Source organism: Stylophora pistillata, chromosome 3 (genome assembly GCF_964205215.1).
Source record: "Stylophora pistillata chromosome 3, jaStyPist1.2, whole genome shotgun sequence".
NCBI lineage: Eukaryota > Metazoa > Cnidaria > Anthozoa > Scleractinia > Pocilloporidae > Stylophora > Stylophora pistillata.
In genome coordinates, this window is record NC_142521.1 from 40378165 (window position 1) to 40402985 (window position 24821).

The 24821-nt window shown below is 38.3% G+C and overlaps 1 protein-coding gene, 2 long non-coding RNA genes and 2 pseudogenes across 4 annotated transcripts; 2 read left to right on the forward strand and 3 right to left on the reverse strand.

Annotated features, from left to right (window-relative positions):
- The first annotated feature begins 31 nt into the window (after positions 1–31).
- LOC111343968 (bystin-like) lies at positions 32–23097 on the forward strand. Of its 2 annotated transcripts, XM_088755404.1 has the most exons (13): positions 668–908; positions 1551–1772; positions 1965–2097; positions 5764–5815; positions 15961–16045; positions 17319–17416; positions 18410–18488; positions 18569–18634; positions 19761–19878; positions 20177–20267; positions 20667–20732; positions 21616–21688; positions 22383–23097. In XM_088755404.1, exons 1-13 carry the CDS (start codon positions 780–782, stop codon positions 22455–22457), a joined length of 1287 nt encoding a protein of 428 aa, XP_088611530.1. In that variant the 5' UTR covers positions 668–779; the 3' UTR covers positions 22458–23097. The 2 variants fall into 2 exon arrangements, with proteins under 2 accessions (XP_088611531.1, XP_088611530.1); XM_088755405.1 differs by lacking the exons at positions 20177–20267; positions 20667–20732; positions 21616–21688; positions 22383–23097 and adding an exon at positions 19334–19378 and having other exon boundaries at positions 32–908.
- On the reverse strand, positions 2094–7606 carry LOC148736091 (uncharacterized). The gene is made up of 2 exons (XR_015999423.1): positions 7248–7606; positions 2094–2293 (listed from the first exon to the last, which is right to left on the reverse strand). It is a non-coding gene; the product is annotated as an uncharacterized LOC148736091 (long non-coding RNA).
- Positions 5009–5671, reverse strand: LOC148736092 (uncharacterized). Its single transcript, XR_015999422.1, has 2 exons — positions 5442–5671; positions 5009–5313 (listed from the first exon to the last, which is right to left on the reverse strand). It is a non-coding gene; the product is annotated as an uncharacterized LOC148736092 (long non-coding RNA).
- Positions 7685–8261, reverse strand: LOC148736093 (uncharacterized; annotated as a pseudogene).
- Positions 11817–15154, forward strand: LOC148736094 (uncharacterized; annotated as a pseudogene).
- Positions 23098–24821: the final 1724 nt, after the last annotated feature.

Consider the following 24821-nt stretch of genomic DNA (forward strand, 5'->3'; position numbering starts at 1 on the left):
TCCTATTAACCTTTGCTGAGAAGAAAGCTAAATTGCACATTTAAACAAAAACATGAAGATCTTGGTCTGGAGGTCTTGGACCTTTTTTTTCTGAGTGCACCATAACTTCTTCTTGGAAACAAGCCCGATCTGAAGGGGTGTCCGATGGGCAAAAATGTATCTATGTAAATCTCAGTTCTGGATAAACAAACTTAACCAATTAATTTGGTCTCGTTTGCGTGTTCTCGTTGCATAAGAGGCTTGGGTACACGTGGAGATTCACGAAGGTATGGGTTTGTTTTTATTTGCAACAGAGCTTTTTGAGTAAGTCTTTGAAGGTCTTTCGTTCATTTATATATCATATTGTATTCTGTATCAAAATGACTTGAAGTAATGTGAGTTTGTATCGAATCGATTTTACATGCATGTGTGATGAATTGACTTCAACTTGTATCGAAACGACTTGCATCAAAACGACTATATCGAAACGACCGGCCTCCGGCAGTTGTGAAAACTAAGAAATGTGAAGTTGCCATCTTGGCTGGATGGGGAAAAGATCTTTATCTTCTATTTGCTTGCTAGAAGAAAAAACATCCCTAAGACCATATCTATCTATAGAGGTCTATGGAGAAGGGTGCAGGAACGAATTTACTTTTGTATGCCTTGCGGACCTTCGTAGTAGACCGCTGGATTGTTTTCAGTTCACCCACGTGAGGAAGCTTGTAACAATATGGCGGCCGAAGTATGTTGTAATTCTTGATCTTCAGGCGGATTTTAAAGTTGATTTTACGGGTGCCATCATGGGGAAAGACAAGAAGGCCAAAAAACGTTCGGCCGGCCTTACAGAAGATATCCTTGAATCAAAAACTGTGAGACCTTCAGGAAGAACGAAGCAACGAAAGGAAAGACAGGGAGACTCAGAAGACACGGTGAGATCAGATAATTTTGGATCGGTCGTGGAGTTCGGCTCTCCTTCCAATGAATACATTCTTAAATCTGAGTACTTTTCGTACGAGAAGGGAAGCTTATTGACTTGAGTTTTCAGTAGCTCTTCCAGAAGATGATGAAAAATTCTACACAAAGTAAAGCTGTCGTGTTTGAGATGGCAGCTACATGAAATAGGAATCGTGGCGTTGTGGCTTTGTCTTGGTGTCAGCCTTCAGTTTTTTTTTTGTTATTATACCCATGATCTTAGGAGTTGTGATCATAACCAAGATCTATTTGGGCTGAATTTGTTTATCATCAGTCTGTGCAAAGCTTCATACACACATGGTAATGGCGGACACGAGAGGAAAAGAGGGCAAAATTAGCAAGAAAGCAGACGCGGGAATCGGGTTGTCTGAGAGTCATCTCTTTTGCATTTATTTGGGGGGGCTCCTGCTTAATTTAAAACTCCCATGTTTCATATTCTGACATTTTCAGTTATCTTTATGGACTGAAAGCCTTGAACAGTTTAGTTCCTTATGTTTTGGGCTTTTACAAGTCAGAGTATTTATCTTTAAAAGAATACTTAACTTGAACTGTGTCTATAATGTATGAAATTGAAACCATGGTCTGTTGTGTTCCTATAGTATGTGGCGGAAAAGCTATCAAGAAAAATTCTAGAACAGGCAAGAAAGCAACAAGATGAACTGGAAGCAGAGTTTGGCATGGCATCTGGCTCAAAGAAAACATTAAAGACAGCGCAAACCTGTCTTGGTCCACCTGAGTTACAAAATTTAGATGCGGATGAGTTGGAATCAGATGAAGATGATGTAGCATCAGTAGCTAGTGAACAGTTCTATGAAAACATTGTGAGTTGTGATTCTATGATCATGATGATTCATCATGTACCTTGAGTGGTACTCACTTCTGATATGGATCTTGGTTTTTTTCAATCTTCTCTAGTTGATCAGTTTAAATGGGACATCATCCCCTAAAGTATAATACTCTACTGTGATCCTTATAAGATAGTTAGGATTTGCTAGCTACTTTGTGCTTTACAGGAAGTTGATGAAGAAGATGAGCAGGCCTTTGAAGCATTTATGTCAGAAGATACACCGGCTAGGAGAACCCTGGCTGATGTGATCATGGAGAAAATTAGAGACAAGAAGACAGAAATAGAAAGTCAAATGTCAGGTTTGTCATGAAAATCTTTAATGGTGTTTACGAGGAAAGACGTTTTACTCCCAAAATGTAGACAGGACTAGATGTCGATTCTTCACACTGGCTGCCATACATTTGTTTTAATTTTAGATCATGAAATATAAAGCGAAATCAAATTATATCTACTTGTTGATAATTTTCTTTCATGTACTCCTCATCACCTTTCCTCCTGAAAATATATGAATACATTGTGGAGAAATTCATTTTTATCACTTCAGGCATAGTTAGTAGAGGGGACTGGTTAGGAAACGCGGCAAACTTCAGTCGGATAGGTTATTGTTCGATTTTATCGAGGTCACGTGACAATGACCCTGCACACATAAATCCAAAATGGCACCGCGGGCTTGTTTCGACAGTCACGTAGCGTTTAAGTTTTTGGATTTTCTCCGTGATCGAGCGACATCTTACCTTCAGAATATAGCTAAAAACATTAATCAAGTCAGTGGACATAATGCCAGGTGAAAATTGTTCAGTGTTTGGCTGTGGAACGTGTAGGAGAAGTAAAGGAATTGGAATCTGGAAGCTACCGGCACCGCGAAACGCGGAATACAAGAAGTGGCGAGAAGACTGGCTGAAAATAAATAAGTTACTCTATGTTAGATACTTTAACCATATAGCCTTTATACTCATTTTTGTCCATAAAATAATCATTAATGATTAATATTTAATATGTTTATTTAATATGTTGCAGGTTGTAGCTACCAAATTAATCTTTTGTAATAAATTACTTATTGACAAATTGTTGCAGGCTCTTAATTCTAACTATATCTGCCTTTCTTGTTCTTTGCTGGCTCTAAAAATTTCCTTTCGTAGTGTTTTTGTTTTCATCTGTTTACATTGAATTTTGTGTTTCTGTATAACATCTTTGGCCAGTGAAAAACACTGTACAGTAACATATAAATGAATAATGCTGTCCAGAACATCTTTTGCAATGATGTTCTCTACCACTATGTCTGAGTCCAACAACATAGTGTTATATGCTGAGACCAATTGAACATCACAAGCTGATTTGGATTCTATCTTAGCATTGTCAATCTTCAGCTGGAGACTTCCTGAGGTCAGAATCCTAAAATTATGTTCTATTCTCTTAAAAATTGTTTGAGCTTGTTTAGAAATAACCCAAAGTCCACCTCGGTTTAAAGAGGAAATTAGTTTTTGACTCCCTGCAACATGCAAATCTTCTGCTTTACCAGCTTTCAGTATTGAAGCTGTTTGTTCAGTATGTGCTGTGGGATTAGATACATTGTTCACCTTGCTATAAAGCTTGTGCAGAAAATATCCTCCAATATGTTGTAACCCTGCCATTTCTCTATCACACAGTTTAATACGGATATTGGGATTTGGTGATTCATCTTTCTGTTTGCTGTGAGCTATCAAACAATCAGCCACTTTGGTACTAAGCAATGTTGCCGCATTACTTGACAACCCCACAAAAATCTTTGTTGAATTGAGGCCTATTCTTGAATAGTACTTCGAGTAGAATTGTTCTGCATTTCCAGTTTTAACCTAGTAAGTAAGTAAGTAAGTAAGTAAGGACTTTATTTATAGAGGGGGACACGTAACAGCTGAAAAGCTGACAAACCTGTGGCCCTCTAACTAGATTATACAGCATCACAAAAAACTGATAAATAAATAAATATATAAATAATTACAAAATTCTATGATCGAAATAGCAGGATATATTAAAAATATTCAGAAAGATAAAATTAATTGATAAAAAATTAAAATTAGATAATGTGCTATTGCTTAATATTGTTTCAAAGTTGTCCAGGTTTTTATATGAGCTTATAAAATGCTTTTTCACAGCTGTTTTGAACAGTTTTATACTAGGCTTATTTTTGATATCATGGGGAAGGCTGTTCCATAACTTAACTGCGTCAACACTGAATGCCTTGCCACCATCGTTATTTCTTAGGTATTTGGGACACACTAAATTTAAATTGCCATGTCTAGTAGACCTATTGTGTACAGAACTGTTCGTCTTGAGCAAGTCTCTGATGTAAAGAGGAACATCGCCTTTAAGGCTCTTAAAAATCATTGTACACTTATTTAGTTTGATTTCATCAAAAAAAGGCAACCAGCCTAGTTTACTAAAGTTTACAACACTTCTAGAATAAGAGTCCACTCCAAGAATTACTCGGGCAGCCCTTTTCTGTAACCTTAGGAGACAGTGGAGTTCTTTAACGTCGCAGATATTCCAAACCATGCTCCCGTACATAAGGACGGGTTTAATCAAGGCGTTATAGTATAAGAGTCTTTCTTTTATTGGAAGGTATCTCTTTATCTTTTTCAATAAACCAATACGCTGAGAAAGCTTGGCCTTTAGGCTAGAAATGTGGTCACTAAATGTAAGATCTTGATCGAGTGTTACACCAAGCAATTTATAAGAGGTTACTTGTTCTATTTCGGCCCCATCAAGGGTCACTGACAGGTGATTGCCATCAACTAATGATGAATGTAGCCTCTTTCCGGTGATAAGTAATGCTTTGGTTTTAACGGCGTTTAGGACCATCCCATTTTCGCTAGACCATTTACTTAATTTATCCATGTATTCTTGAAGACGTCGTTCCAATTCCAAAGGTGCATTATCGATATTAGCGCTGGCTTTAAATGTGGTGTCATCCGCGTAGGCATGAATTGAGTCCGATCCAACAGCTTCGGGAAGATCATTGACGAACATTAAAAATAGTAGAGGTCCTAATATGCTACCTTGAGGAACTCCATTGGTTAGCATAAGTTGTGACGAAGTCGAGTTATTTACAGTAACACACTGTTTGCGATTGAGTAGATAGCTCTGCAATAGCTTTACAACATTATCTGGAAATCCATATGATCTTAACTTTACCAGGAGAATGTCACGATTGATCAAGTCGAAAGCCTTGTCTATAGTCCCTAACGCATATACATGGATTCTACTTCTGAGAAGCCCATATTTTATTCATCCCAGTTCGTATATCTTCGTAGCTCTTCTTTTATGCTTTGAGGGTAGATTTTCCTTGCAATTATTTTATCTCGTGCTTTGATTGATAACACTTCGAAGTCTTCAGCAGTGAATTTGGCTTCTTGAGTCGGTTGATTTCCCCGCGCTTGTTCCTACTTATGCTTTATTGTCTTATGTCTTTTTAATCCAGCCTTAGTCTTGCATTTATTTTGACACAACTAGCAAACAATTCCCTCTTCGTCTTGAACCTAAAAATCGAAAGACTTTCAGTAAAAAAATATGTTGTTGTACTACGATCGATGCCGTTGCTAAGGGCATCAATAACTATAAAGTTTTTGGGCGAAAATAACGTTGTAAAGGCTTCTAAAAGACTTACAGAGTCAGCTGCTTCGACATAGTGCTCTTGTATTCTTCCTCGTTCTCCAAAGTTTCCAATATGGCATCAAAATCGTCGCCGAAGAAAAATAAGTTGTTCATGTCCTCCATGTTTGTTTTGGTTTTGTGCAGGGTCATTGATCACGTGACGTTCAAGCGAAGCTCAAGGGACAGACAATAGGCCGGCCCTTTGAAGTTTGCCACGTTTCCTAACCAGTCCCCTCTACTAACTATGCTTCAGGGAATAAGAGGCCCAGTTCACTTAATGATGAGTCTAACTTGCTTGAAAATTTATTTTTGTTTTTCATTTATCGTTCTCACAGAAAGATCCACAACTCCACAGATGGATGAACGGCTTGTTGAAGTTTTCAAAGGGTATGTAAGTGTAAATGATAAAGGGCCCATTGCTACCACCTCTTTTCTTGTAGCCACATGTAACTAGTCTGAACAGTTGTTCATTTTTTGTTCTTGCAATCTGAGGTCATTATGTTGTTAGTGTGACATGATATTTTGATCTACCAAAGCTAGCTATTTGAAAAATCTTAGTATATGAATTTGTAGAAGATTATTTATAAAGCTGAAGTTTGACAAACACCAAAGTAGTAGGAAAAGGGGGTTTCTGGCACATTTTTCAAAATTGCCTGAAAAAAACAGGGCAGTTTTGAAAAAATTCAATTGTCTTAAAAACAAGGCAATTTAATGTGCCAAAACAACCATGTTTTCAAGGTAATTCTGAAAAAATTTTTTTTTATTCTCAATTGAAAAAGAACAATGATGATTTCAAGGCAAAATGACTGGTGCATTTTTTCTTTCAAAAATCAAAGCAAAATTGAAAAATTTTGAGATTACATTGATTTTCAAGACAATCTCAAAGTGCGTTTGAACCATCAGAAAAAGCTAATGACCATATCTCAGAAATAATCCCAAAAAAAACACATAGAGGCTTATGAAGCATTCTCTTCATCGAATTCCTTTAGGAGGTAGCTCAGTTTTAGGTGGAACAATCTGAAGCTCTTCTCTGACAAATCCTCGCTTTTGTCCATCTTTCAGATAGAAAAGAACACGTTCTTTTTCATTCACAAGTGCTTTTTCGAAATTGAAAACTTTTGGAGACCAGATTGGATCTGTTGCTCTTCTTTGTCCACCTTCTAACTTATTCCACCTTCTAACTTATTCAGGTTCTTCACAATTACTATCTACTTCTTCAACATTAACCACATTTGGTTTTAAAGGAACTTCAACATTTTTGGCAGTGAGAAGAGCAACACTTGCAATTGCCATGTACTTTCCATACTTCAAACTCAAACTTCCTGCAATCATTCTGAGTTCTCTCTTCACAATGAAGTCATCGTTCAGGTCTTTCATGAGCTTTCCTTCATCAACAGGGAGAAAACATGCCAACGCTTTACACGAAAGCCGAAGAATTGTGTCAACTATTGCATCGCAAGTCTTTGAAGAGGTTGAGGCTTCATATCTTTTGTAGTATTTCTCACCATCTTTTTCAGAAAGCCTTTTGACTTGATCCTGGGTGAGAGAAGCACCAATCATTTCCTTTGCTCTCCCACTCACAACGAGAACAGCAAGTTGCTCTCGGTGATCTGAATCACTCGTGGGTTCTGCTTCAAGAATGTTCATAACAATGATGTCTGTGATTGCTTCTTGTTCTTTGCTTGCTTCGCTCATCTCTATTTTATTTCTATTTCAAATTTTATATCGAAGGGATGGCGAAGTGATAAAATCAGATGAGAATATTTCTCATTCTTCAGCTTTGTTATTAATTCAATTTGCTCTTCTTTCATCAAATCACCTGCATAATCATCAAATGTCGCCTTCATGTCCTTAGCTGAAGGTGTGTAGAATAGAACCAGTGCAGCAATGTTTCCTCTGAATGGTTTTGCGATACTTGTCATCTGCTGTGTGAGGACCCAAATGCTGATTCCCTTATGTCTTGCGCTGAATGCTAAATTCATGAGTTCATTTGTCCTCTGCTTCACATCTCATAAGCAAAACTAATGAGCTTGAGACAAAAATCAATGTGGTTTTGGAGTGGAGTCAAGATAAAGAGGTCTTTGTCTAAATCTCCAAAATTATCATAAGTTTTGTTGTGGATGAATGTTGGATAAATCAAAAAAATGTAATCGAATTTCTGATTGAATTTCTTGCTCCAAAGATTGATGACATATTTTGTCTTTCCTGAATTTGTTGGTCCAACTATTAATGCATTGAAAGGAATATTCTGAGGATTCATAATTTATAGTGCCCATGTGAAAAAGTTGAGATCTTGTCTTCTCTTATGATTCTCTTAACATCATTTGCGCTCAAAGCAATCTTGTTGATGGTCTCACTGAATATTTCATGTCTGTGTGATCTGATTACACTCATCTTTCTCATTTGTATCTTTCTGCTAAATAAGCACTTATGGTAGTCTTCATGAGTTATATTCTTCTTTATCACAGTCTTCTTGATTCCCTTGCACTTCTTCTCTTCTTTTCCCTCAAGAATCTTGTAGCTGTAAAGTACTGCTCTCAATCCAGCAAACTCCTCAATGATCTTTCCACCAGCCTCATCTTTCATCATGCCCACAACTTTCTTGTTGCAACCAGGTGGGATCTTTGAAATGTGGTCTTTTGGAAAGTTGCTGGTGTCAAACTTTTCTTCAACATCTGCTGCTGTGTCCTTGTAAAAGTCTTCAGTTTCAATCTCGTACATGAGACTGTCAGTGTCTGTGAAAAGAAGCTTGGCGTTATCTCCATATTTTCTTTTTTATGTATTTGTAGTGGAAGTCATACATCAAAGTCTTGCTGATGTTAAGAATAGCCATTCCACAGAAAACTGGCTTGTCGAACTTTATTGATGTTCTACTCATATGTATTGCAATGAGATTTTCGTCAAATATTTTGCAATGCTTGAAGTTTGGTTTTGCTGAAAGCTTTTGTGCTTTCTTTCGATTGTTGAGAAGCCTCACATCAACTCGTTTCGTGATGTTTTCCATTGTTTTTCCAAAGACAGAGTTGTTCATGAACTTGAAGAAATCCTTTTCAAATTCATTCTTTACATTCATGCACAAATTTGTGTTGAGCTCTTCATAACTTTTCAGCCAAGGTTCTTCTTCAAATTTGATTCCTCTGTAAATGTTTTCAGTCTCAATCCGAGTTCAAGACACTGTTTGAGATTCTTGTGATGGATGATGTATTTCTTCTTATCGTTGAGATTTGGCACAAGCTTCTCAACTTTGCTTGAGCTGATCATGATTCTCTCTGAAGCAAGAGGTTAATCGTTGTGAAGATCATGAAGCTCTTTTGGATATTCAAGATCAACCTCAAGAATGCAGGGAATATTTCTCTCGCCCGCTCTCCAGTCTCCAATCTCTGCTTGACTCATCCATTTGAAATCTCTGACAGGAAGAGGTTTGCACATTGCCTATCCATAAAGATTGTTTGCATCAAGATAGCCAGATATTTTGATGGATTTTTCTCTGTCAAACTGTTTCCCCATGTATTTGTTATTTGCTTTTCCATAGCGATTTGGGATCATGGAGATTCCTCCACGAATTCCTTTCTCAAACATCAGAAGCATTTCTGTATCATTCAACAGCTCAAGCTCAACTTTTGTCACCTTCAGTGCTGCATCCCAAGCCAATCCAGGAGCAGTGTAATACCAAGTAGGATCGAGATTGTAATTCTCAAGGCAGACGTTTCTGAACTCTTCAAACACGTCTGCAAGCAAGAGAACATCTGATTTGAGATAAAGATCATGATAATCACCCATGTTCTTCATCTTGAACTCAATCTAGATTTTCTTTGCGTGCTCATAATCTTCATCAGTTATATCACAGTCATTAAGCTTTGAGTAAAACTCTCTTTTTGGTGGAAGTTCTGTTTCTCCGAACTTTTCAATGCTGCTCATGTAATCATATGGATACACTCCCTTTCTTGAGATCAACTCGATTTCAGCATCTCCAAACATCTCCCCAGTTTTCTTCAGCTTATCATGGCTCAAATTACTGACCAGTTTATCGAGAGAAGAAGCCATGAACTTTAAACTATCAATAAAGCGAAGCTCAGTCTTGATGTCAACCTCTTCTTTGTTGGTGTAAGAGCCAACAGCAACAGATTTGCTGAAGCTGATGTACTTCTCTTCATTATCGGGAATGCATTTTATGTCTTCCTCAGTCTTTCCAAGATTCTTGACGAAAAGATGAGAGTCATAGCCAGCCAAGTTGTGAAATATGACAGGAGTGAACTTTGGCTTTCCGAATTAAAAATTGCAATTTATGTGTGCAGCTCCTCTATACTTGCCGGTGAAATGACAGTGATCTCTGTGTCGTGCAAGTTGCCAATCAAAGCGAGCACAACAGGATCAGTGGGGAAAGACTCACCATATATCCAACAGCACTTCGCCGCATTGAACATTTTCTTGTCTTCATCAGTGAAGATCATCTTTTTAAAGTCAAATTCTTTGTGATTCTTTTTGATGATCTCTTTTAGCATTTCAACAAAGATCTGAGCAACATCCTCATCCTCAGACTTTGCTCTGTAGATGACTGGCTCTTGAGAATAAAGCTGGTCATCAAAGCAGACAACCTTATAGCAAAAGCTGGACGGCGTATATTTTTGATATTCAATGGTGAAGCTCTTATCACTTCTTGGCTCACAAGAGTGAATAGGTTTTGTGAAAGATTCAAAGTCAGCATAAACAACAAAGGGCACTCTTATTGATCGGTTATTTTTCTTGAATTTGATAAAAGTTCCTTTTTTGGCATTTGAATCTTGCAGGCCTCATAGTTTGCACAGTGCACCTCCTGCTCTGCAAGCTTTTCTCTGCTTGAAAAGTGATTCAAACACCTGAGACAAAATTCTTTTGGTTCCTTATGATTTCAAACTTGACTTGAGAGAAGCCTGCTCATGTTGTTTATCAAGCAGTAGTGCTTATTAGCAACTGCGTCTCCATCTTTCTCGATAAGAAGAAGATTGATCACCTGATTCCTTTCTTCAGCTGGTGACTTGCTTATTCTGAGAGGATAGACTCTGGCCTCACTTTCATAACCAAACACGTTTACCGCGATATTTTCGTTCTGTTTTTCAAACTTTTTTATCTTGTCAAGCTCAACCGGGAAGTTGATTCCTCTCCAGTTGAGTTGATCAGATTGTTCTTTAAGAATCTTTGTTATTCTTTGAGGGTTTTTCTCAACTGGATAAAGCACTCTTGTAATACACCATTTAAAACATTCATTATCTTGGTTTTCCGTATTGATTATTGCTTTTTTTCCTTTAAGCTCTTTTGGAAGTTTGATGTAAGAGCTACCATTCAAAGGGTTGTACTCTACAAGATGCAGGTCAAGTGAAATGTCTCTGTGAGACAGTCTCTATGTCCCAGTTACTTCTGTTATTGTTGAATTCTTCGATTCTTTCTTGAATAGTTTGCATAAATCTTTCATACACTTTGCTTTCATTAGTTGCATTAAGATTTTCAATTGTGTTGGTGTGGAAATAAGCATCAAGATACTGAACCTCTCCATCTGTAGCTCGCCTCTTCATCTTGCAAGAAAGAATCATCTTGAGTCTTGTCTGGTGGTTCTCTCTCATGATTTTCAAGACTGCCGGTTTTGCCTCCTGCGTGAATTGATTTGGCCCAAAACCCTCAACTGCATTTATTCTGAACTGCCTTGTGAAACCTCTCAATGCAGATGCTGACTCGTGGGCGCACCAGCATCCACTGTCTAGACTTGTAAATGGATTATTTTCGTAGTTTTCAACAAACTCATTCCATTCATCTAAAAAATCTGAAGTTGTTGAGTGTAAGAGACTGCGTCTCGATCCAAGCATCTCTTCAATTTCTCTTATTTCTCTTCAAGTGTTTGAAAGTGTGGATGCCTTGGATCAACTTTCTGGAAAGATTGAAGCGTGATATTGATGTTTCACAAAAGCGGATTACTATTCTATCAGAATGGTTTGGTGCCTGCTTTTAAAAGCAATGCTAAGGATCTTTTAGATGACACTGAATACAACAGGATAGAAGAAGCTTGTGGCTATTCAAAGGGCTATTGCACTTATTTGATTTGTTTCCACAAACTTTGTCAATCTTACCCAAAGATCAAACGTTTGTCTGAGCCAATACGTACATTTTTGTCCAACAAGATCGTACAAGAGATGTGGGAAGAAAATCATGATTTCTGGAGTGCTCCTTAAACACGCTTTTTTCATGTGATTGCTTTATGAAGCTGATGTTTTAGAGTTTTCTGTTGTGTTGGGAGGCTTGAATTTTAGTCCCGTACAGACTAAAGTGTTTTTAATTGATGAATATTAATTGATTATTGGGAAACGCGTTTCCTAATAATTATAAGTCAAATAATATATTGGGAAACGCATTTCTTAATATAAGTCAAATAATATATATTGGGAAATGCGCTTCCTAATAAGAGTCAAATAATATATTTGGAAACGCATTTACTAATATAAGTCAAGTAATATATTGGGAATTAAACACATTTCCTCCAAATGTTAATTCATGATTTTTGTCTTGAAATAGGCAAAGAAAGCCCACTCGGTCTTTTGTTGAATTCGATTCTCAACTCTTTTTGAGTGTTAGTAGAGAGCCTAATTTTTTTGGATATTCCTTTTTTATCTCCTCTCTGAGAGTTGCAGTCTCTTCCTCAACCTTCTCTGGAGAATTTCGTGAATTATTTTTTCTGAGTTCTTTTTTCAATGAATGATATTTTGATCAATTTCATTCAATGTCAAAGCGAATTCAGCATCTGATATCGAAGAGTCTTTCAAGGCCTCTGACACGAGTCTGCTGATTGTTCGTTGTTTCGCTTCAGCGAGAGAGACGGTTTTTTCATGTTTCTCAGTCTTTTTCACGAGAGATTTGTTTGCGAAAGCAAGCAAACCCGCATTGCTTGTCAAAGGCACAAATTATAATTCCCACACTGCTCAAAGCACCTGCGAAACCACCTATCAACAAAAGAGCTGCCGTGATGGATGTGACTGATGATGTTATGCGGCACACAGCTTTTACTCTCTCGTATTTTTTTGCGACTTGTTGGTGATGTGAAATCTCATTTTTAATTTCCTTCTGGCAATCACAAATCTTTTTCAACCTGAAATCAGTGCCTGAATTTGGGAGGAAAGGATAAAGTGGTGGTGCACTTGGTAAAATATTTTCAGCAGACATTTTTAATAATTAGATTATTTCAAACTCAAATCTCATTGGCATTCCATTGAAATCAATTATTTTGTCATTTTCATCGGTCACAGAAATCTTCATTGATGTGATATCATTCCTTTGAGATATTTTTCGATGTGATGGGGTTTCAGAAAAATAGTTCACCCTCTTAAAGGGTTCTCCTGCAATGTCAAAACATGCAAGAACTTGTAACGGCTTTCCATTGAAAAGGTTTTCATTCTCATCCAAAAGATCACAGCAGACAAGACAGTAGTTAAATGATGAAAAAGTTTTGACAAAGTTGGTTTTTTGCAAATGCTGTTTAATTCCAAGAAGATCAGCCAGATCATTATCAAGAAGAATCTTTTTGTTTTGAGGATTTTTAATTTCCAAACTTGCCCTTGAAGCATTCAGTCGAACATTGACTCCTTCGTTTTTCAATCTATCTTCAAAAGCTTCACCAAGGCTTTTCAGTGAATAATTTCCTTCAGGAATTGTCTTTACAGATGAATTGTCCTGAGCATCAAATACAGAGATTTCTCCAGAGCGACTCAAGTTGTGCCAGGAGTTGTAAAGAGAACAGCTCACCAGCCTGATATGCTTGCCAAGATTCAAAAGTGGTTCTTTGAAGAGAACTGTGAAATCATTTGAAACTTCAATAATTGTCAACAAGACCATTTTGATTTAAAAAAACAAATTAAAATGATCATTGTGTGGTTAAGATCAGACGAAGCAAAAAGAATTGCTGAGAAAAAAAAGAACAAAAGCCTGGAATGATTTCCAAGCACAATATCCAAATGCAGACTTGAGCAAGTTTAATGTGCAGGTAACATTCTTTAGCAAAAAGGAGGGAAAAGCAGAAGTTTACTTAAATTGAGCTGATGGTGTTCAAACTAGCGTCTCAGGATCAATCAGAAAAGACTGGGATGATGAAATGAAGCGCGCACTTGGAATAGCAGGGTTTCCCATCCAGCTCACTTTGAATCCTTCTGCAATTAAGGAGGTTCCAGCCGTTCTATTTCACGAAAATGCGAAAAGTCGCTTGAATGAAGATAAAGATATTTGTCACCCCAAATCAATATTTTCAAGCAAAATTCAGAGAAATATTCACAAGAATGAAAATTCAGCACAGCTCAGGCGCAGAATCAAAGAGGTGGCTAGCAGGGCTGAATTATGTTCTAACAGAGGATCAGTATCACCAAAATGTGCCATTTTTAAAATATCTTTTATAAAAAGTGGAAGTCAGTGAAAGAATTGGCCGGAGTTTTGAAAAAAAGATGTCAAACGCTCTCAAGGCAGACTGTGTGATTCACAGAGTAACATTCAACCCGAATAGTGCTTCTCCTGGTAAAGTCCTTAGGGTTCCAGTTCCAAAGCTTGATAATGGGGTAGTACTTGTGCCTGGATCACTTGCACTCGTATTCAACTTGGAAGTCGCTGGGCATGCAAACAATTTCCTCGTGAACAATGTAGCAAGAGCTCTTGTTGATCGACTGACTTTGAAGTTTGCAGGAGAAATTGTGCAAGACACTGATGGTTATGATTTATTTAAGCTTTGGGAGGACCTCTTCTTGACTGAGAATGAAAGGGCAAACATGTTCAGAGAAGGTATTCAGTCTGAAGATCTTTCGAAAATCAGATGCAACGCTGGAGATAAGAAGACTTCGGGCATTGATAAAGAAAATAAGCTCAATGCAGTTTATGGGAAAATGTACAGGACTCCATTGGATCATGACATTTTGAAGGATCATGGAGTCTTTTTTCCAAGAGCTCTTTCTGATGAGCTTCTCTTCGAGCTCAGGCTTGCACCTGCTGGTAGTGTTGTGAAGGGATGCGACCCAACAATTATCAATTGACTGACATCCAGCTTGAGTATGAAGTCATTCACAGTAAAAAACTCGCTGATGAAGCCCTTTCTAACTACAAAAATGGAAAGAGATTCATGTATGAGCATATCACTCATCTCAAGACAATCTCAATAGATAAAGGTTCCAACACAATCATCAATGAGAGCATCAATGTTCCAAGGAGGTCTACGAAGGAGCTTCTTCTTCTCTTTTATAAGACATACGCAGCAGGAACAAGAAATAGTGAAAAGACGATTAATCCCAACATCACTGATGTTAACCTCCCGGTAAGCTCAATTGGTTAGAGCGCTGGACTGTTGTGCGGGAGGTCGAGGTCGATGGTTCGAGCCTCGGCCGGACCAACACTCAAGGTCTTAAAAATAACTGAGGAGAATGCGCTACCTTTCTATAATATCAAGAAATGGATGGACATTCTAGTCTTCTCGGATAAGGACGACTAAACCGTAGGTCCCGTCTCCTGCATCTATTAATTAGTTAATTTGGTTAGGCAGAGGACGTTAAAGAACCCACTCACGAGATTACTGTGATGTGGTTTGGCCTGTTTACTGGGAATTGGGGGGGAGGGGGCATCTTCAAATAAGTTTCCTTTGATTGTTTGTAAACTGCTGATGCAGTCTGGCCAAAGTCCCCCAAAAAGTGTTGTGATGCGCATTTGATCATATCCACATGTTAATTTGCGCAATATAAATATATATAATTATTAAGCTGACGGTCGATGGTATTCCCAATAAGATTTACAGCCAAGGAATGCAGGCAAGAGAAGTGTGGGAAGAAGTCTTTAGAAGATTTGGGAAGGAGAACAGCGTGATGAATGCAACAGACTTTTGTGCTGAAGACAGATTCGGTCTCTTTATCGATCTTGGAAACGTGAGAGACAATGATCTTCACGGTTCAGGATTGAGATTGGTGAATACAAAAGATGGAGTTCATCTTGCAATCAACAGGAAAGGATCGGGTTCAAGAAATGTTAAATGTCACATCTTCATTCTCTCTGATGCTCAGCTCAACATCATCAACAGAGAGCTTGACAGTGTGACCTAATAATAATGCGATCATGAGTTTGGGATTATTTCTGAGATATTGTCATTAGTTTTTTCTGATGGTTCAAACGCATTTTGAGATTGTCTTGAAAATCAATGTAATCTCAAAATTTCAATTTTGCTTTGATTTTTGAAAGAAAAAATGCGACAATCATTTTGCTTTAAAATCGTCGTTCTTTTTCAAGTGAGAATAAAATCATTTTTTCAAAATTTCCTTGAAAACATGGTTGTTTTGACTCATTAACTTGCCTTGTTTTAAGGCAATTGAATTTTTTCAAAACTGCCCTGGTTTTTCAGGCGATTTTGAAAAATGTGCCAGAAACCCCCTTTTCCTACTACTACAAATTTTCTCAATCCTCTTTCAGAATCATAAGTAATAAGATTATTTTAAAAACAAGGAGAGTTAGAATTATTTCAAATTAAAAGTAAATGTTTGATGTATGTTTAGTGTTGGACAAATCTTGGCCAAATACAGATCTGGGAAGTTGCCAAAAGCTTTTAAAGTTATTCCATCTCTTGCGAATTGGGAAGAGGTAAGTAAAAAACAAAGATATATATATATATATATATATATATATATATATATTTTATTAGATGTTTTGTTGTGTCATATTGCTGAGTATTTTTATGAGTTGTGCTGCATTTTGACAAGTCTGCGGGGCAAGTCAAATTAACAAATGGTAAACACCACAGCATACACTATTGAGTTATGGATGCACGCGGAAGGTTGCTAAGCACGAAAGAAGCGTAAGAGTCGCTCGAGGCGATAGCCGAGAGCGACTCTAGCTTCTTGAGTGCTTAGCAAACCTCCCAAGTGCATCCATAACTCAATAGTGTACGCTGTGGTGTTTACCATTTGTTTTATAACATAACATTGATACATTGTAGCTAAAGAGTTCCCTTTTATTTAACAAATCTTACACGACCAGAAAAAACAAGCACGCACGGAAAAATAGTCTTTGCTCACGTCAGCAGCGTACACCCATGGGCAAATGGGGGACGCTAAATTGACCAATCAGAGCGCGCGCTTTATTTTGGTTATGTTATAAATATAATTAATGAGTAAAAATACTCAGTGATACAATATTATCCAATGCACCAAATTGTTATCTCAGTGCAGGCAACTTGTCTGCAAATTGTCTGCCATTATTTTTGGAACTCCAATCCCATAGTCACTTGTGCAATGCAAGAAAAACCTGTCTAACCAGTTCTCTGGGATACAAATAAAGCATGATATTTGTACTTATCTTGGGCATTATTTGTACTCTATGGAGTGTAGTTGGATACTAACATACATTATTAAAAACTAGATCATTGGATAATGCAATTCAAGACTTTTTATTGGCTTAGCCATTATGGTATATCAGCCAATATACCATAATCTACAAATATGGTAAGCATACGCGTCAGCTTAAAATCAAAAGGGAGCTAAAAAATCCAGTTTCTTCTTACAAAATAATAATTTCTTGCGGGCGTTTTTAATAAAACAATTATTCCACTCGCGCTTGTTGGATATGAGATGATTATAGCCAACTCGGCGCTACGCGCCTCGTTGGCTATCTATCATCTCATATCCAACGCGCGCTCGTGGAATAATTGTTAATTATTTCATTTTTCAATGCCTCGACAGGGGTTTCATTAAAGTTTGAAACATCGTCACAGTCCTGGTTCTGGTCCTTTTCAATATTAGTCGCCTTCGCGACTAATATTGAATATTTAACTATTAGGTGCCTTCGCCCCCTAATAAAACCCCCTACATTGAAAGAATTTGAGGATACTAATGTACCTGTATTGTTACCTGTTGAGGTGCTCTATATAACAGAGCCAGAGAAGTGGACTGCAGCAGCCATGTTTCAAGCAACAAGAACATTTGTGTCAAATCTCAATGTTAAGATGGCTCAGAGGTTTGTTGTCTTGTCATGAAGATACTGACAAGGATTTCATACAGAGCTTTTTTTTTCTATGTTGCTTTGTTTTATGGTGCACATACAAGAGAGATTTGGGTTTGAGATCTGGCCAAGTCATTGTGTCTCTCTCCATCCTGGAGCATTAATGAGCACATTCAAACCTTGATTATCCAAACCTCAATTAGCTGGAATTTTCAATTATCCAGACTTTTTCTCTGGTCCTGTTTTTTATTTCATGAATATTAATGAGCTTTGATCTTCAAAACTTTAAGAGGTAAAAAATTCAGAGATTATGTTTAAAGTCAGGAAAAGTGCATCTAAAACAGCGCATCGCTTCCTCCGCTTTCAAAAGATCAAGTGCTCGGAGAGTCATTGAAACAGACTTTAAGAATTAATAATGTGTTGTCTTCATTTCTCTTGTTTACGTTATTGTCTTATTAATATTCATATTTTGCAATTATCTGGATTCTCAGTTATCCTGACTATTTACCCAAGTCCCAATGAATCCAGATAAGCAAGGTTCAACTGTACCAGCTAAATGTCAGGAAAGTCTGATAAAGTGGTGGGGGGGGACACTGGCATCCCATCCAGGGGGGGGGGGGGTTGTAGTATTCCTATTTGCTTCATGCTACATGGAAACCACGATAAACTCTGGCCAAGGAGGAGAGGGGCACTTGCTTTGAGTAACACACTTTGCCAAGCGTGTTTTTCACATTTGGGCCTCTAGAACTAATTGAAAAGTTTGAGAGAGCACTGTGTTAAAGGAATGATGTTTTGTACATACCTTTAAAATGCAGATATACATTTTTTATTGGGGGGATTTTAGGTGGAAAGAAGAGGAGAGGTGACTTCTTGATGTCATTTAATCATTTAGGAGTAAATATTGCTTTTTGTAAATGGATTTTCAACAACTAATTAAAGTTGCCAATTTATGCTTGATAAATTGTTTTGACTCACAGTGTACATGTATTTTGTTCTTTCTGCTGCAAGGTTCTTCAACTTAGTGTTATTACCAAGAGTGAGAGACGATATAACAGAGTACAAACGACTCAACTATCATTTGTACATGGTAAGAACATCTAAAAGCACATTTCAATCTGTTAACTTTTGACAGATTGTCAATCAAGCCTTCTCTTTTATCTTTTGCAGGCTTTAAAGAAGGCTTTATTCAAACCTGCTGCTTTCTTCAAAGGAATTTTATTACCCCTGTGTGAGGTGAAATGAGTGATCTTCTGTACCGTGTTTCGTGTAAATTTTGTGAATTTTGCGGGTAGCCTTTGATCTGCACAAAATTAGGGCGGCCTTGGGGGAAAAAAAAACATCAACAACAATCCTATAATTCATCAAACCGCCTCCCGGTTAGCTCAATGGATAGAGCGCTGGACAGTAGTGCGGGAGGTCGAGGGTTCGAGCTCCGGCCGTACCAACACTCAAGGTCTTACAATAATAGAGAAGAATTTGCTACCTTTCTATAACATCAAGAAATGGTTAGATATTCTAGTCTTCTCGGATAGGGACGAATAAATGGAGGTCCCGTCTCCTGCAGGGTTGGGGCAGGAGACGTTAATTTCCCGCACACGAGATTACTGTGTGATGGATGTCCTCCCCTGGGGTGAGATGGGTGGGTTAGGACAGCAGGTCCACATCAGCTATTACAGCTGCCAATTAATCAACCTGCTTAAACAAATAATTGAACTTCAACTTCAACAGTCATTAGAAAAGGAAATATTCCACAGGCAAACCAAATGTCAGTTTGTATTCTTTGTACTCCTATAAACTAGTTCCCATCAGAAATTTCAGTCATCTTGAACTTAAAAAACTTATTCCTGCAAGTGGCATAGAGACACACGTAAATCTCCTGCAAAAGTTACTTTTCACGTTAGAGGCCTAAGTATCATGTGCGTCTGCTTGTAGGAATATGTGCCAGGGGTTGTGCTGCCGGTGAACTCATCATAATCGGTGATTATTTAAAATTTTACTGGTTTGAATGAGATGCAACAGTTGCTAGGTCTAGCCCACACAATGCATTACGTGACGAGCGTGAGTCGACCGCGAAGGGATCGTGAGGGGCGAGATACGCCATCTTTCTTTCCCGCCCCCCTCCTGTCTCACCCTTCGCGCATTCTACGTGCGTTCTACGCGCATTCCTCGTGATCGCCTGAAAAACGCAATTATATGGCGCCAGTGGCGCAGATTAGACGAGACCAAAAGGTGGCTGCGAAGGAGACTGAGTAGGAGAATGGGGTTAGATTGGTCTGAGCAATACGCCTTAGATTGTCTCAGTTGGAAGGTATGACAACAAACGACGGTCATGTTCTGAAGTTGTTTTGTTGCTGTACAGACGCGAACGTGTACCTTGCGAGAGGCAATCATCATAGGAAGTTTGATCTCCAAGACCAGTATACCAGTTTTACACTCAAGCGCTGCCATGTTGAAAATTGCTGAAATGGATTATTCAGGTAACTGTTCATCCCCCCTGTATTTTGTTTCTTATTACAAGTAAGGTTGGAAGAGTATGCCCTTGCAATTTGTTCACCCCCACATAAGTTTCAAGAAAGTCAGGTTCTATCAACTGCCTCTCGGGAATTGAGCTTGCGCTCTTCCCCCTCTAGTTCCTTCTCTGAAGGATTGGTGACCGAACCCAAGAAAAGGCAGAAGTCAAGTCGAAGTTGAAGTGCACTTTAAATTTTTGATTCGTTCGTCTGTTTTGATGGTACGTTATCCATGGTCTTATTTGTTCAATTTTTTTTTCGCTAGGTGCAAACAGCATTTTTTTGCGACACTTTTTTGACAAGAAATACGCATTACCCTACAGAGTGATAGATGCGGTTGTCTATCACTTCTTACGGTGAGTGTTGCAGCTTGAGATTGGAATGAACCTAACAAGGTCTTACATCAGTCGGTCGTTAGCGGAGCCTCTGTTGCCCAAGACGATTGCAGTAGCTTAATTAAATAGAAGGCCTGTAGAATGCTTAATATAATAATTTTAAAATGCCTTCGAGCTTCATTTATTAGTCAGGCAGGGCTTTCAAAGGGGCAGCAACAAGAGGGTACGGGGATCTCACTGCAGCGGAGAGAGAAATCTAGGAGGAACTAGGATGCTTTGATTCGATCCTTTTTAAACCAGTGGAGGAAAAATACACTTATAAACAGCCAGTTCCCCTTGTAAGGCTCTTGCTTTGCTTTGTGTCATTGTTAAGATGCAGTTAACCTTATTTCATTTTGTTTCTTCTTCATTTCAACCCAGGTTCTTATCTGATAAATGTATTCTCCCAGTGTTATGGCATCAAAGTTTACTAACATTTGTTCAGAGGTAACTTTGGTCTGTTATTGATTTTTGTATCTTGAGTTTTTAACAGATCGCGAATGTCCTTTTTCAAAGGGTTACTGTCAGTCGCGATATTTTACTTTGTCGTTGATCATAACTGCGACGACCACCAGCAGACTTCCAGAAGGAACAGTGGAACCCCGTTAAACGAAAACTGTCCACGCCCTTCTTCGTGCTAAATGTTCTGAACTTGTGAGGGTGGGGGGGGGGGGGGAGGATAGTAGGATTCACGATACGTAAAAAAAAAATTCTCAAAAATAAACTCTACGTAACCCCTTCAAATGCGTGCCCAAGTTTCTCCATACCCTATTTACTCAGTTAAACGGAAATCTTCAAGCGTTACCGATCTTTAACTGAGACCAGTTACCGTAAAACGTTTGTAATTTGCACGATTTTTTTTTTTTTTTCTTTTTCGATTTTCTTATGGCTCGCATTTTGGCTGAGATAGAATCTTAATTGCCGGCCTTGTGATACATGTATGTACACCTACCATTGCAATGATTGTTTAGATTACCGATTGTAACATACTCGTTATTATTAATTTGGTTCATGATACTCGGATAAACTCCATATTGTCCAAATTGAGTGCAGTGTGTTACCGGTAAGTCAATCGCAGTCAGTAAATATGGGTGATTTTGTTTCTCTCTGCGGTGTTCACTCGGAGAGTTGTTTCATTCAATAAAAACCGAACGGTTTGCTAGAGTGGACGGGGGTGGGGGGCGCAAATCAGCGTAGAAGTGAGAATGAATCAAAGGAGAAAGCGGATGGTTTGGTACAGAGAAGATTAGAGCGGATTTTGTGTTTGTGTTCACCGTTGGATTTATTCGCTTACCCTACGGACTAATAGTGGATGTTGCATATGTTGCAGGTATAAAGAGGATGTATCCAGTGAACAAAAAGACGCCCTGATGGAATTGTGTAGAGTGCAGGTCCATGATCAGGTAAATCGAGTGTGTCTTATGTTATATGTCTTTCTCCACTTGTTTTCGGCCTTTTCCAGTGATGATGATAAAAATTTAGTTAGAACTAGACCTGATTTTTCGTTAAACGCGGTCTTCCCACAGTCGTTTGGTACCTAACTTTTCAGGGAAAGTCGCCCAATCTGTGTTATGCAATCAAGTAGTAATTTATAACATTTCCATTCTTACGTTTTCATCATCTAAGGTTAAAGAAAGACATGCATTTGCATGAAATATCGTCTGTGTTCCGTTGCTGCCTCGTTTGTACGGGTGTCAAGTCTTAAAAGGTCGCGTGAGCTTTCTAAACGATCGCCGGCCACTGCCCACTAAGATTCTACTTCTTGCGAACCTTTTTTTGTACCTTATGGTATGACGTCAGTCATACTATGAGGCCATTAGTGCCCTTCTTTTACATCAAAGATAGGCCACTAGTGTTCAAAATCCAAAATCGGCCACAAGTCTTTTGGAGGTGGCAAAAAGTGATTAAGTCATACCGCGAGAGAGCTCAAAGGAACCTTTGATCTAATTCCTTCGCAAAATAGCGACGTTGGAAAGCCTTAAGCTGGGAGCACTGTAAAAACGTATGTTGATATTCCTAAAGTAACAATCCTCATAAATGTACGGAAAGACTTGTGTTTGGTGTTTTCAACTAATTGAGATTCTTTGTTTGTCGTAGATTACACCTGAAGTTCGTCGAGAGTTGAGCCACTCCAAGTCAAGGGATGCAGAGCTAGACTCCATGGACGTTTAAAAGACAATTGCATTCTATAGTAGTCATTTCCTCCTTAGCTGTGGAACTACCGTCGAAAATTTTACAGAGAACATAATCATCCAAAACACTGGGCTTTATTCCAAGGGTTTTTTTACGGCGTAGAACGCTTGAAATTTAAACAATTCAAAGTGGTTTAGCGTTAGCAACAAAGTGCCGCACAAATGGTCATAGTACATTTTCTCGCTTCTAAAATGTTTATGCAAAGTGTTCCGGTCTGCAGTGAATAAGCGGTGATAAAATGGATGTTTGCGAGAATTTTCTCGACCGTATGGATATCAAGTCCGCGAGGGTCGACTAACCAGATCGCTGATTTCTTGCATCTTCTGGAATTTCTTAAAGTCTCCAACTTTTATGATTAGTTCAAAGAAGAGATGCGAATACTTGTACGTGAGCATGTTTCAAGTGTCTAGCTTGCTTACGGAACGATTCAAAAGAGAGTTTTTACTTTCAGAACCTGCAAACAGCTCTTTTCCAACCAATGAAAAACTTCAGGTTACAGACTGAGAGCTCTGAAACTTTCAACGATAAACGAATACAAAGTGCCTTTTTACACGATGTTACTTTACAGTCGCATGTGGGACTCTGGTATTTTTAAATAAAAGATATACTGTGGCTTGAATTCGTTGTGTTCTTCCTGTTTCCAAAGGATCTGTTTTCACTTCTTTGTCACGCTTTTTATCCTCTTACTTTTCTGCTCCTTCTTTAAACCACTTACAAGTTACAACATTCACATAAATCAGGATATGAAAGAGAGAGAGGAAGGTTGAGAAGTCTATTCAAATGAGTTCATGATTATGGGAGGAAAATTCAACTACCACTAAATGTTATCGGTTCATAAAGTTCTTTACAAAAAGTGCTCCTTAATTAATCTTCTTGGCAGCCGATTCTTGGGCTATTACCCAACGTGTTCTCGGAGAATCGAGGAACATCCTCTGTAGGTGTGTTGCGTGAAGTAGCAGTCTCCTTTGACGTTGTCATTTGGAGTGATACGCAACGCCCCGAACACCCTCTCCCCACCTCCTCCAACTAGTCCCCATCCTAGGGGATGTTTCTCTGAGGAAAGGTTGTGTAATAACCCGAGAAACGGATGCGAGGAAGATTAAGGAAGCACCTGTAGAGAACTAAAAAGAGAGCCAGTACAATAAGCAATGCTAAGTTATTCCCGCTTCAGCGAACACTTGTGACCGACTAATACTGTCTGATTTAAAACACCATTGTCCGATTTTAGATGGTAGTGTCTGCTTATGAACGCTGGTGTCCGATCTTTAGACAATATCCGATTATGGACACTAGTGTCTGATTTTAGACACCAGTGCCTAAAAATGTCATACTAGTGGCTTGTTTTGGATAACAGTGTCCGATTTCAAACATCAGGGTCCTATTTTACACACTAGTGTCCGATCTTAGACACTAGAGTTTAATTTCGAACATCAGTGTCCGATCTTAGACACTACTGTGTGATCTTATACTGAAGTGACAAAATTTTACATGAAAGCACAAGTATTCGATTACAGTTACAACTGTCCGATTTGAGAGGTAAGTGGTACACGGTTCTCGAGTGGAGAGAGATCAAGGCCGAAATGATACGTAAAGTGTTAATATTTCAGAAAGTGATTGTGATTCGTGAACTTATGAATCAACGTGAGTCGTGAAGTATATAATATCGAATAGAATATTTGAAATATAGAATTTATATTATCAATTCAAGAATAGTATAAAAATATATATACATATATTCTTTCATTTCGCGAAAATCTCAAGATTTCCCTCAAACCTAGCGCATAAATAACTCGTGACGCCTGAAATGCTGTAAAAGCATATGCGTCACGTTCATTTTTTTAAGAATCGTGGGTGAAACGGAATCAGTTCCCTTTCCCATCTCCTCCTTGCGCTGCTCCTCGCATATAGATACCAAAATGAGAATATTGTGTTGATAATATTGTGTTGTACCAAGAACTCCTCGGTGTAGATAAACTGAACAATGCAAAGCCTAAAGCAAAATTTAACACAGGTAGTCTTGTTGTCTTAGTTCAATTAAGTTGTCCTCGTGTGGTTTGGCGAGGTACGACTTTCCATTAGTCTCTTTTGCCTTCGTCCATAGATGATGACTTCGTGGGAAAGACATTTGTTCCTCATATTCCCTAACACATTGATCAGACAGCATGGGGGAAAGCTTTAACAAGATTAATTTAAGCCGGAAATTGTAGTTACCACACTGGAAAGTTAAAACTCAAGTTTGAGGTCCAAAATATGTTTGATATTCAGAACGTAACGTCTGAGGCGGAATACAACACCTAGTTACATAACATGACCTCTTTTTAAGGCCCCTCCCCTTTTCTCATC